This window comes from Haemaphysalis longicornis, unplaced genomic scaffold (assembly GCF_048455015.1).
Source record: "Haemaphysalis longicornis isolate Haplotype H1 unplaced genomic scaffold, Haemaphysalis longicornis Haplotype H1 scaffold_10, whole genome shotgun sequence".
Taxonomy (NCBI): Eukaryota; Metazoa; Arthropoda; class Arachnida; order Ixodida; family Ixodidae; genus Haemaphysalis; species Haemaphysalis longicornis.
In genome coordinates this window covers 55,448,292-55,460,621 of record NW_027526204.1, presented here as the reverse complement: position 1 = coordinate 55,460,621, position 12,330 = coordinate 55,448,292, and the positions used below count along the sequence as shown (strand labels likewise).

Genomic DNA, 12,330 nt, shown 5'->3' with positions numbered 1-12,330 from the left:
TCCCGCAAGAATTATGAAAATCCGTTTACAATTAACGAAATTACGCGCGATGAGAAATCACGCATAATCGTTCCCTCTCAACTCGACCGCGGAACGCGACGAAAGCTGTGCGCTCTCTCCCGGAGAGGGGGGCGGCTCGCGGCGTTCTCTTCGGCGGCCTTCGATATATCGCATGCCGGGTAGTTTTCTCCTTTTCTCCGCAACGCGGAGGGGCCTATTTCCGGTCTGGTGCCACAAAAAAGCAGGCATGGGTGCCTGCTCGCAAGTGCGCGCTCGGGCTGGTAGGGCGTTTTTGAAGCAATAAACGTTTGTAGTCGAGTGTTCCCGTTGAAAGAGAAGTATTGAGCTCGCCACTCAAGTTCCGCGCGCACTCAAAACACAAAAGAAACGGCAAAACTGTGCCTACAGGTTCAGGCATAGAAGAGGTTCGTACACAGCGATGACGACGACGGAAATGGGAGAATCTAGCCGCGAAGTTGACCAGTGACAGCCGATCGGGCAGCCATGGCCTATGTGACGTCCCTTAGGCCATGCATAATGAGGACAACTGAAGAGAGAGCGGTTGGTTTTTCCGCGTCTTTCACATCGATTTGCGCGCTCACCGCTTCACGTGCACGTGTAATATTTGGCTCAGGTATTCCTGGCAGTGTAATCTAAACGTCGCGCAGGTTTACTTGCACTGCTCAAAGAGTGTTGCAGGGTCCCTTTAAAGAGACGTCACGGGTATTCTCCACCACTGGACTTCGATCAGCCGGCCACGATTAGACATCTTTTGTGCTCTGTAGTCAACCCCAATCGTGCACCACAGACATTTGGGGACTAGGAAAGGTGACAATTTTCTTTCTCACTGCACGGTGTTTGTCATCGGAGTGCATGGCATAAAAATGCAGAAATGTGTCTGGCATTTTTCAAGTGAAAAATTCAAAGCTTACTCAGAGCACACTCTTTTCAAAGAGTCAATGACAGCAAAAAATGGTTGGAGGCTGTCGCGGAATTCATTTCCCTCCCTGGCTGTCTTTTTTTTTTTTTTTAGCTCACCATTTTAGGGGCTTGTGGGGGGGATGCCGGCGGAGAAGTAGCATTTTCGCGGCCATTGTGGCCTACGGATCGGTGGGCCATGTGTTTCAGCGAGGGTCTTCCAATACCCACCAGAGTCTCGGAAGACGCACTGGCCGAAAGACTGTGTGCTCGGCGCAGCGCGGAGTTTGCGACTTGTGGGGGGAAAATGAAGCGAGAAGGTGGCAGTGGAAGGTCACGTGGTTGTCATGCGGTGGAGGGTTTTGAAGGCTGTGGTGTAGGCCCAAGTGTGACGACAGAGGTAACTTCGGGCCCCGAGAGATCCCCTCAAGGAGGGGACTGCGCACGACCCAGGTGCACCAGAATTGCATTAACGATCAGCGGACTGACACATCTTCCCCCGAGAGACCACCAACTGCCCCACAGCTTAAGCATCCGTCTTCCCCTCCTCCACTCTTCTTCAGACTGTCTAAAATTGCCCTCTATTATCGTCCTCCTTCACATACACTCCCCAGATGATTATCCCTGTTTCCTAGTGTACGTCTTGTGCGTGTGGGTGCGCGTGTCTATAGCTGGGGGAAGCCCCCCAAACCCGCCTGCTGTCTGCTTTACTCTTCCCCTCCTGTTACAGTCGCCTTGTCCCTAAGTTGGGCTTCGTTTTCTTTTTATTACCCTTCGTGTCGGTTCGTTTTGTATTTCCTGTGTGTCGTGCAAGTAAATGCGCTTTGTTTTGAAACAGACAACCTGTGCCCAACCTCGTGCCTCGTGCCAGCGGCTAATCAGGCGTGGACCTATCGCTGGTTAGCAGGTTCACACCACATTATCTGATTTGCACAAGGGGGGGGGGAAGTTGTTTGTCGCTCCTTTCGTCCGGTTGAGGTTGAAGGTTGAAAACGGTTGAAAACGGTGCGTAGCTCATTTCCTCAAGGTGAACCAGAGAAGCATGGGTCAAAGTTGTGCCTTGTTTCAGCTGAGGGGCAGTAAAGGTTTAAAACCAACCTCAGCATCAACTGAGCAACCAGGGTGACGGCCCTTTCCCTGTGCATGGATAAGTGCCGCACAGCTGGAGCACGGCTGGGTCCAACCCACACGCGGCCGGGTCTACGGTGTTGCAAGGCACCAAGTGCGTGCGACTGTAGGCACCCCTCCGCAGCTAGGGTTCGTGGAGGTGCTATTCACTAAATAGCTCGAAACAAAAACCCACCGAGTTGTGCTGGAGGACTGTGAAGGTCAGCTGAACGGCAAGACACATGGCGCAAGGCTTTCGCCTCAACATACGATACAAGACATGAGCATGCACGTGCAATGGCCTTGCCGACTCCTTTTAGCGTAATATTCGAAGAGAGACCTGGCTGTGCTAACCTGGTGCAATGTCGGATTGGTAGCAGCGATGTAGAACGATTAGTGAGGCTAAAATGGAAGTGAGCAACCTCGCCATGGATCAACTTCCCTGACGGGAGCAATCCAGATGCCCATGGGGGATTCCAGCCACGCTAGTCAAAAAGAAGGGCAGTTCCGATTGTCTTTGCATGAACTATTGCTGACTGGACAACTTCATTTAGAACAATGCATTTCCCATGGCGAGTACTAACTCAATTACAGCTAGCCTGGGCGGTTCTCATTATACACATTAGATGTGGGTAATTGCAAGTTCACAATTTCGTGGGCGACACAGCTAAAACTGCTAGTTCTAGCCAGTGCAAGCTGATCAAGTTTACTCAAACAGCTTCCGTTCATGCTGCAGTGACCTTTCAGGAGTTTATCAATCATGCTCTCAGAGAGGCAAACTGACAACATGCCACAGCGCACTTCGACGACACTTTCCTGTATTCTTGCACCTTCGAGCAACACATTTGACATTTGGAGGATGTTTTCACGAAGCTGCGAAGCGCAGGTATTACTCTCAACCCAAAGAAAGATAAGATTGCAGAGACCCGCATCTTTTTCTGGCCTTCACCATCACCAGGTGTTGCCCGTCTGAGTTGCTAGTGAGACGGAAGCTCAGGACAGCATTGGATCAGCTGCTACCAGACCTCTAAAGAACAGTCCTCCAAAAACAACTCACTCAGAAGAGGGATTATGACTAAAGAGTTATGCCAAGGGCATAAGCACAACCAAGGCATTCGCCAGAAATTTTCGTGGCGGGCATCCACTTCAATGCCCACCATGGCCACCAGGCCACACAATTTCTAGACAGAGCTGCAGCTAGATGACGGGTAACAATCGACCCGCTACCTAAATCATTTAAGGCAACCACAGCCGATACTAGGCGGTCACAGCCTCCATGGCTCTGGCAACTCCACTGAAGCCAACGATGACAGCGCCAATACTAAAAGGTAGAGCCCGTGACCTGTGGGTCAGTGTGCCTACTCCCTCGACAGTGGCTGTTGTGTCCTCACTGCCGCGTGTAATATTCTCAAGACCAGTCACCACAAATGGTGCTGGCAGTGGTAGGGGTCATGGGTATATATTTCATAACTTTGAAATGCGACAATTACTTGAATCTAACACACCCTTGATTCTAGCGCACACCTGATTCTCGTTGCAACCGGGAAAAAAAAAGTGCACACGTTCTCTCCACAGGAGAAGCTGCTTATGGGCAAAATAACTTCATTTACTGTTGTGTTAGGACAGCTTCCATCACCCTAGAGGTTGGAAAACACTCTACAGCAAGCCACCCCGCCCTTAAAAACGCATCGCGAAAAATTCTGGGAAAAAAAGTTCAGCGAGAGGCTCTCAGGGAGCAAGAATCCTCTATAGGAGTGGGTGCACTAGTGAGGGCAATATGTGGAAAAGCGTTGGCTTGCTATCTAAAAGGGGGTGCTTTCTACGTGCTAGTGCTCTTTTTAACTTTTCTGACACACAAAGCAACCGCAAGGCCTGGCGGAGCAAGTCACACCAGGTGTGCGTGACATTTGAGCCGCGCAGGTAATGCCCATTTGCACCACCAACCAGCAAAATCTAAATGCCCTCGTCGATGCATGTGCATCTTTTTCGTGCGTGCGTGCACTGCTATAGTGTGTACTACCTCGCATGCAGTCAGTGCCATCATTCTGCGCACAGCGACAAGCCTTGGCTAAATTTTTGTTAATTTGGCTTTGTCGCAGGCTGCGCAATTCTGGACGCTTTGCTGGCGCAAACGTGTGGTTAAGAGGACCTTGTTGTGTCGATAGTGATAAGAGGACCACTAACAGTTCTTTGACTGGTGCTAGATTTAAGGTGCATAGAATTTCGGGAAATATTTTCTGGAAAAAAGGTGAGCATTAGAATAGAGTAAGCACGGTAATTGCTTTCCTGATCTATCACGCTAAGCTTCTTACTGCAGTGGGCCGAGCCTCTTCCCCAGTCACACTAAATAACCAATTTGTGAATGTACAGTCTACGTTCGTCACAACAGACCCTCTTATTCTCTAAATCAGGAAAAAAAAAAAAAAAGAGTACACTGTATTCGAATATGCAGCACCTGATCAAGGATACATGATCATCATTGCGAACTTGATGATGATGACAATGGTTTACCGGAGTAAAAACAAAAATTTCACCCAAGAAAGTATGACTCAATATGTGAAATCGGCGTGCATACTTCCACAGAGTTCCCTCTGCAGCAGTTTCACTTTCCACGTCTCAGTGGGTCGCAAAGTGTAGCTGAGCCTTGTTTCCAAATCTTTTCCGTGTCTTTCATAAACTGCGTCTGTCCAGCTACCACAAGGCTGAACTTCCGATTAGGAGAGAGAGAGAGAGAGAGAGAGAGAAGCAAACGGAAAGGCCGAGAGGTTATCCAGGCTTAGAGCCCGGATTGCTACTCGACAGAGTCGACACTGGGGAAGGGGTGTGCAGGGGATGAAAGAGAGGGCAGGCAAAAAAAGAGGGGAAAGGAGCAGGATCGCGCACACACTTTAGTCCCTTTGCGAGCACTATAGTCTTTCAGCTAAGCCTGTTTCCTTCATAGAACGCAAAAAGGGCTTTTGTTGCCTTCTGCGAAGTCGATTGTAGGGGTCGGTGTCCTAGAATAGTCTTTACTGTGAACGGTAATGAGGAACCCAGCGAGATAATGCCAACGGCTGAAAACCCCTACGAACCTTACCCCTGGACAGTGCAGCCACAACATAGGCAATGCCACGGCAACAGCAGCGGACCCTTCGGCAGCAGTGTTCAGCTGCTTTGCTAAGCATTTTCAGAGGCCCTTTCTTTCCCTGCGCCGGAGACCAAACTTCTGGGGTGAACCTTTCGGGACACCGTTAGCCCCAGTGTTCCTCCACATGATGACCAGATTTCCTTGACGTCACTGCCTGGGTGAACCACCTGCCCCAGCAGCTCACTGGACTAAGCACTAAGACAAAGGGAGACGCCAGAGGCTTGCCTTCTGCCGGATCCGACGGAAGTCGAGCACTCGCAGCTGGGGGATCCGGTGGATGATGTAGAGCCGGTAGTGTCGCTTCACCGTCACTGGGTTCTTCATCAGGCTGCACCACAGCAGAGGAACACACACACACATGCTCAGCGTTTCAGCAGCCAACTACGCACACAGCACACCACACAATGGATGCGGCACTTTCCATATTGCACCAGGAAAAATGCTAGTTTGGGGCAGCTGTACGAGTTTTGGAAGTGGACGCCAAAGCACGTTAACAGTTTCAAGACCGCGCTCCATCGATAGCATGAATATCGATAGCTTGTTATCGATGAATACAAATTCAGAGTGCAGCACCCTTCAAGCGCTTCTGGAGAGCTAACACCATCCAAAGGGTAAAAGGTGAAGCATTTTATCAGTTTCGTTTTCAGGTTTCTTTTCTCCAGCACGGGGGGGGGGGGGGGGGGGGGAGAGACTTTTAAAGGTCTTTCATGGTCGGCCGCACGTGCTCTCAGTTATGGCATCGATGCCGCTCACCGATGCTCCATAGAAACGGCAAGTTTAGACAGATTCCCATGAATCCGAGCTGTAATCTCTGGATAATGGTAGCAGCACAGACACGTAAGAAGACATCGATTCATCAGATGTCAGTACGGACAACATAAGCGTGTCAAACCGCCCTGGAACATCAGCAGGTATCTGCTGGTAAGGTTCTCTTTCTCTTCTGGTCGTTCTACCGCTGCCGCACATTGATGTAAACATATCCGGCCTGTTCTAAAGGTCACAGCTCTTATCTGCAGGGTGTCGGCTTCATTCGGGCAGGACTTGGCACCGGCTGCACAAACAGTGGAGCCGACCTTCGTTTCACCGCGTCAAGAAACTGCTTTTTTTTCTTTTTGTTGCTCTTTTTGTTCTGATAATTTTTAATATTTGTAATAAATCTGCGATTTGAAATTAATACTCTAGGAGAGACATATTTTTCCTTTATGATTTGATACCTTAGCATCAATCTATTTCTGTGGCAGAAAAAAATATTTCTTGGATTACCCAAAAACAACCATTTTTCCACGGTCACGAGTGTTAATCGGCCACTTCTAGGTGAAAACATGATGCAATCAATAGAGGTTAATGGTGAATACCATGGAGTACGTATTGGATAAACAGTAGCGAAAAAGAAGGAATTTACTCGCAACACATCAAGGGAAACGTGGCGAAGTTACATGGTCCATAACCAATGTGACTAGCAGAAACAGTTAATGGTATAAAGGTAACAGGCCCGATTGATTGATTGATTGATTGATTGTAGGGTTTAATGCGCCAATGCAAGGCAGGCGATGAGGCGCGCTGTAGTGGAAGGCTCTGGATTAGTTGTGACCACCTGGGGATCTTTAACGTGCGCCGAAATCTCGTACACACGGGCGTTTTTGCTTTTCACCTCCATCAGAAAAGCGGCTGCTGCGGCCCGGAATCGAACCCGCATCCTCGTGCTCAGCAGTACAACGCCTAAGCCACTGAGTCACCACGCCGGGTATGGCAACAGGACTGACATCAAGTCCCAAGTATTTTGTTCAGATACTCTGCGTGCTTTTAAATACAGCAGCAGACGCACCAAACGTAAAAAAAACCTGTTCTTGAAGGCCAGCAATAACGAGTGGCGCATACTATCCAACCTGGCTGTGTCCAGTCCACTGAGCTGTAAATGGCGTGCAGTTCTTTTACTGGGTCTGTCGCGGGAGGCCAGTAATAGTGCGAAGGGCACCCCAGTGTAGCACCTCTGGTGAATGATGTGCCTAGTCAGTAGGAGGCACACTGCGCCATACGTGGCCTTGGAGACGAGCGCAGCTTACACCAGCATGCAGGCAGGCATTGGTTGGGGAGCAGCTGACCCAACAGGCAATGCTATGCAGGCAGCCTTGGCTACACAAATCACACACGGCATATGGAGACAAAGTTTGTGGGGTCAAGGCACACAAAATTTGAGGCTGGCACATACTGCTGGCACATACTGAACTTTTGCAGGGCATTTATGCAACCAAATTTTTCAGAGCACCACGAGTTGCGTTGTTTTTACTGGACTGTTTTTCCTTTTGCTGATCTCCTGAAGTGCAATAGTGGTGCGACTGTGGGAGCAGCCTCGCACACCTTTTCATAAAGACTGCCCTGGCGTAGCCCTTCCACTACACGGCAACTTATGCGAGGCGCTGCGCACAGGGGTGCAACAGCCAAAATTGGATTTGGAGCAATTTTTGGAGCAAAAAAATCTTAGTTTTGGAGCAGGAAGATTCAAATTTGAAGCAGGCTACGGCAAAAATATACCTTCATCTTGGAGCACCAAATCCCAAATTTGGGGCAGCTTAAAGGAGTACTGACACAAAATTTTCGTGTTATGTTGTTTTCGCTGATATGGGTTCCTATTAGTCCACTAATCATAGAATGGGACATTAGATGGTCGGTCGCAGTGTAAACAATCATTTACAGCGTTGTTTATTCGTGTCAGTTTCCGTTTCAACACAACGAATGCCGAGTGGCCGTCATGACAAGAGGGTGCATCTGACGTCACCATTCTTGTCTCACCCCTGATGGTCTAGACGCGCATGCGAGCGAGCGCACGCGTGCGCCCAGACCAGCTGAGGTCTTCACCATCCCCACGCATCCCGGCAGCATAACGTCAGTCACAAAACCACGATGTGTACACCCGACGTGGCAGCACGCGCCAACCGCAGTCAGCGCGTCGGCTAAGTCACGGGAGCCCCAACGCCGGCAGTTTGGGGCAAGGAGCAGATGATGTCATGCTTGCGCGCTCTGGGCTTTCTCGTGTCGGCAAATATGAAAATGGATTTAAAATATGTTATACTGAACGGTTACTGTTAAAACTTGCTGGGAGATATCTCCTGATAAAAAAGAAGCATTTTACACAGGTATCACAGCTTTGAAATTTCGTGTCACTACTCCTTGAATATAAAAGATGTGCAAAATATTTAAAACAAATTCAGACACGCTTTAGCTGCGATGGAAAAGATCCTGCAAATGTGACCAACTAATTCTCGAGAAAGCTGCAAGCCGTGGTGTATTTGCGCCAATCTGCATAAATAGTTCAGCAAGATCAAGCAAGGAAAGAGTAAAAAACAACAGATGATGGTATAAAAGCTGCCAACGATACTTCTGTTTGTACTCTAAAGTACGTGCCCTCATAAATGACCAGCCCAAACCTAACTGCCTAACACATAGCTCTTCCACCTGAGCAGCATCTGGCTACGCTAGGTACCAATACGAAAAAAAAAAAACTTTTTCTTTTTAATACATGATTAGTGCGAACATCATTGGTGTGACATTAATGCTTTCCCTTGGATATTTTCTAGTTCACCAAGCCATTGGAAGAGGCTGCCCAAAGTTTCCATTGCTTGCTGCTGGTTTCATGCAGCACGTTGTCTACAAATCCCCGCTGAAGCGCTTACTGTATGAACTGTACCAGTGCGTTCGCCGTGCGAGAATTATGTTCACACCCGCTTTACCCGTGACCATGTGCACGGATACGGCGAGCTGATTTCGTTACTGCAAGCGACAAGCACTCCATGTCTCCGTGGTGCACTTGACGTCGTGCACAAGGATGCAGCAGCGAACTCCACGTACCAGTTGTCGCCTATTATCCACCTGCAGTACCTTTACAGCAGCACCAAGAGTGCTATGCCACACGCACTTCCAAGCAGACAGCTGAAGATGCTTATTGAGATTAGAATTCGGCGATAAGCCGCATAATGTGCTCATTGGTGTTCGCTATCGCGCCTCTGCCCTTTTCCCGCGCTTGAGGGGACCCTGCAACACTCTTCGAGCAGTGCAAGTAAACCTGCGCAACGTTTAGATTACTCTGCCAGGAATACCTGAGCCAAATATCGCACGTGCACGTAAAGCGGTAAGCACACAAATAGCTGTGAAAGACGGAGAAAAACCAACTCACTCCCTTCAATTTTCCTCATTATGTGCCCCTGGCATGGCCTAACAACGTCATTGCGGCCATGGCTGTCTTATGAGCTGTCACTGGTCAACTTCGCGGCTTATTTCTCCCATTTCCTAGGATGATCAGCTGTCAGCAGCGCGGTGCACCAACCTCTTGTATGCCTGAGCCTGTACGCAAAGTTTTGCGTTTCTTTTGTGTTTTGAGTGTGCGTGGAGTTTGAGTAACGGACTCAATACTCCCCTTTTAACGAGACCACTCGACAACAAACGTTTACGGCTTCAAAAATGTACTACCAGCCTGAGCACGCTTGCGAGCAGGCAGCCGTGCCTGCTTTTTTGTGGCACTAGTCTGGAAATAGACCCCTCCATGTTGCGGAGAAAAGGAGAAAACTCCCTGGCTTGTGATATATCGAAGGCCGTCAGAGAGAACGCTGCGAGCTGCCCCGCTCTCCGGGAAAGAGCGTGCAGCTCTCGCCACGCTGTCCGCAGTTGAATTGAGAGGAAACAATTATGAGCGATTTCTCATCGTGCGTAGTTTCAGTGATATTGAACGGATTTTCATAATTTTTGTGGGAGGAGATTGCTCGAACAATAGACTTTACCCCCTCACCCCCAAGAAAACATTCTGCGTAGTTGGTGGTGAGTGCTGCAGGGTCCCTTTAACACTACTGGGGGTACCTATGCCGTAACCGAATTCTCCCACTATTTAGAGCGAGTTTTATTTCGGCATAGGTACAGCATACTAGAAGAGGCATAGCTGGCATAGGCTATGAACTGTGCATGAAGGCATGAGCTGTCCATCTGTCTGAACAACTGGATTGGACTGGATGACACACAAACCCCAGGTTGCCAACGCGCTTTTATTCTTCGCTAACGTTGGCGAAACTGGGTAATTTCGCGCCTAGTCAGGTGTTTTGCCGCTACGCGGCGCAATTTAAACGAATTTCGTGGTTTTGTGGCCCAAAGTATGACGGAAAGTCATTTGGTGAGGAAATAACACTGCCAGTACCTAAGTGACACTCGCCAAAAAAAGTAAAAACAAAAGATTAAAGAAAAAAAAAATTCAGGGCCTGTACGGGTATTTTGTTCACATATGTGAACAAGGGACCTGTACGGGCCCCGAAACGTCATTTGCTTTAGGCGCAGCGCACTTTAGGGGTTTGCCTTGTTGTCGCAGCTCGCTCGCAGGATCCAAGTGGAGCCATACGGTGTTCCGTCATAGCGGCTGTTATTGTGGCGTAACCCAGAGGCTTCGAAAGCTGAGCGGTTCATATAGTCATAAGCGTTCGAAACTCGTGAACCGCTGGCGCTTGTCATACATTAGCGCTGGCGCTTGTCACACTTCGCCAACGTTAGCGACTGAGAAATTTTGCACCTAGTCGCGCATTTTGGCGCAACGTGGCGCAATTTAAATGGATTTTATTGTTCTGTAGTGACGAAAACTCGTCTGGTGAGAAACTAACATTGCCAGTACCAAACTGACACTCACCACATGGGTACAAGCAAAGGTAAAAAAAAAAAAAATGACGTTTTGGAGCCCGTCACTTGTCACAAAAAATAAAATAAAAGCAAAGGTAAAAAAATAACATTTCAGAGCCCGTATGGGTCTTTTGTTGTCACCAAAAAGGTAAAAGCAAAGGAAATGGGAGCCTGCATAGGTCCATTGATCCTTTTTTTGGTAAGTGTCAGTGTGTCAGTTTTTTACCGGCAATTTCATGGCTTTGGTGCAGCGTGGATCCAAGAAAATACGAAACTGCTTTGAAACGGTGCAACAACTGGCGCAGCCGTTGCACTTACCCCCCGAGCAGAGCTCCCCGCTCACCTGAGGTAGGTGAGGTTTCGGAGGCTGGCCAGGGGGTCGAGGTCGCCCAGGTTCTGGATCTGGTTGTTGGTGAGCACCAGGGTCTCCAGGGCCGGCAGCGGCTCGTGCAGGTTCTCCCCGATGCGGCACACGCGGTTGTTGTTGAGCAGCAGGCAGCGCAGCCGCCGCAGCAGCGGGAACCCGTCCAGCTTGCGGATCTCGTTGTCCGACAGGTCGATGCTGTCAAACTGGTCCTGCACAACAGCAACATCCGAATGACACAAAATAAGAGTAACGGACCGGACAATGCCGCACTCCCAACTGGGGAGGAGAAACGCAGCTTGTATCGATGTTTCAGTCACCCACATCGCGCTAAGTCGTGACAAAACGAACAGTCATTTCTCTTACGAAAACAAATTACTGGAGAGTGCAGTCATGTCGTGTTACTCCTTTTTGGGGTGTCATTTTTTTTGCGGCCTGATTGTTACAGATGAATATTCACACCAACTCACCCTACTCACAGTCTTTTTCAGCTTAGGGGAGGACTACCGGGGCCCACACGTTTTTCCCTTCGTGCTCATTCACTGCTACTACGAAACTACCCCTCCAACTCACGTGGCACTTGCACTTATGCATAAACATATCTAGAGCTTAGTCCACAGTTTGATGAAAAACTGTCTGATCAGGTAAAAGCCTTTTTGCAAAAATAAAACTTTCTGGCTTGTTCTAACCTTGTCTAACATCAAAGACATCCTCTTAGGCTCCAAGTTCGTGGGTTTTGTTTACAACCTTCCGTGCATCGAGAGCAAATCCATGCACATCAGAGAAACAGGTTAATTACATAGAAGATTACCAATGCACCGGAACAATGTGAAGGGCCTCACAAAAACAAGTGCACTTGCAAAGCATTGTGAGAGGACAGGACACGTGGTCGATTGAGATGAACACAATCCGTTTTCTCGACTGCTCCTAGAGTCCCTCATCATACAGATAACACCCGGCACTATTAACGCAACTGACGGCAATCTGCACCATCTCTGTGCGAAGTCCTGTGCCGCCTAAATCCCGATACACAAGATCGTTTTCTACGGCACATGCTCATTGCCAACAAGGTACCCACCCGAAGGGATACCAAATGTCAAACTGCTATATCTTTTCCTTGAATTTGTAACTCGTTTTATTGTCTCGAACATTTAGAGAGCTGTGA

At 48.8% G+C, this 12,330-nt stretch overlaps 1 protein-coding gene across 1 annotated transcript in view; it reads right to left on the bottom strand.

The window, feature by feature from the left end:
* LOC144158561 (U2 small nuclear ribonucleoprotein A'-like) overlaps positions 1-12,330 on the bottom strand; it is a 32,779-nt gene that overhangs the window by 18,662 nt on the left and 1,787 nt on the right. The window contains exons 3-4 of the mRNA XM_077689516.1: positions 11,145-11,377; positions 5,378-5,480 (exon numbers count right to left, since the gene is read on the bottom strand). Of these exons, the coding sequence (XP_077545642.1) occupies positions 5,378-5,480; positions 11,145-11,377 (336 nt within the window). The remainder of the gene's footprint in view (positions 1-5,377; positions 5,481-11,144; positions 11,378-12,330) is intronic.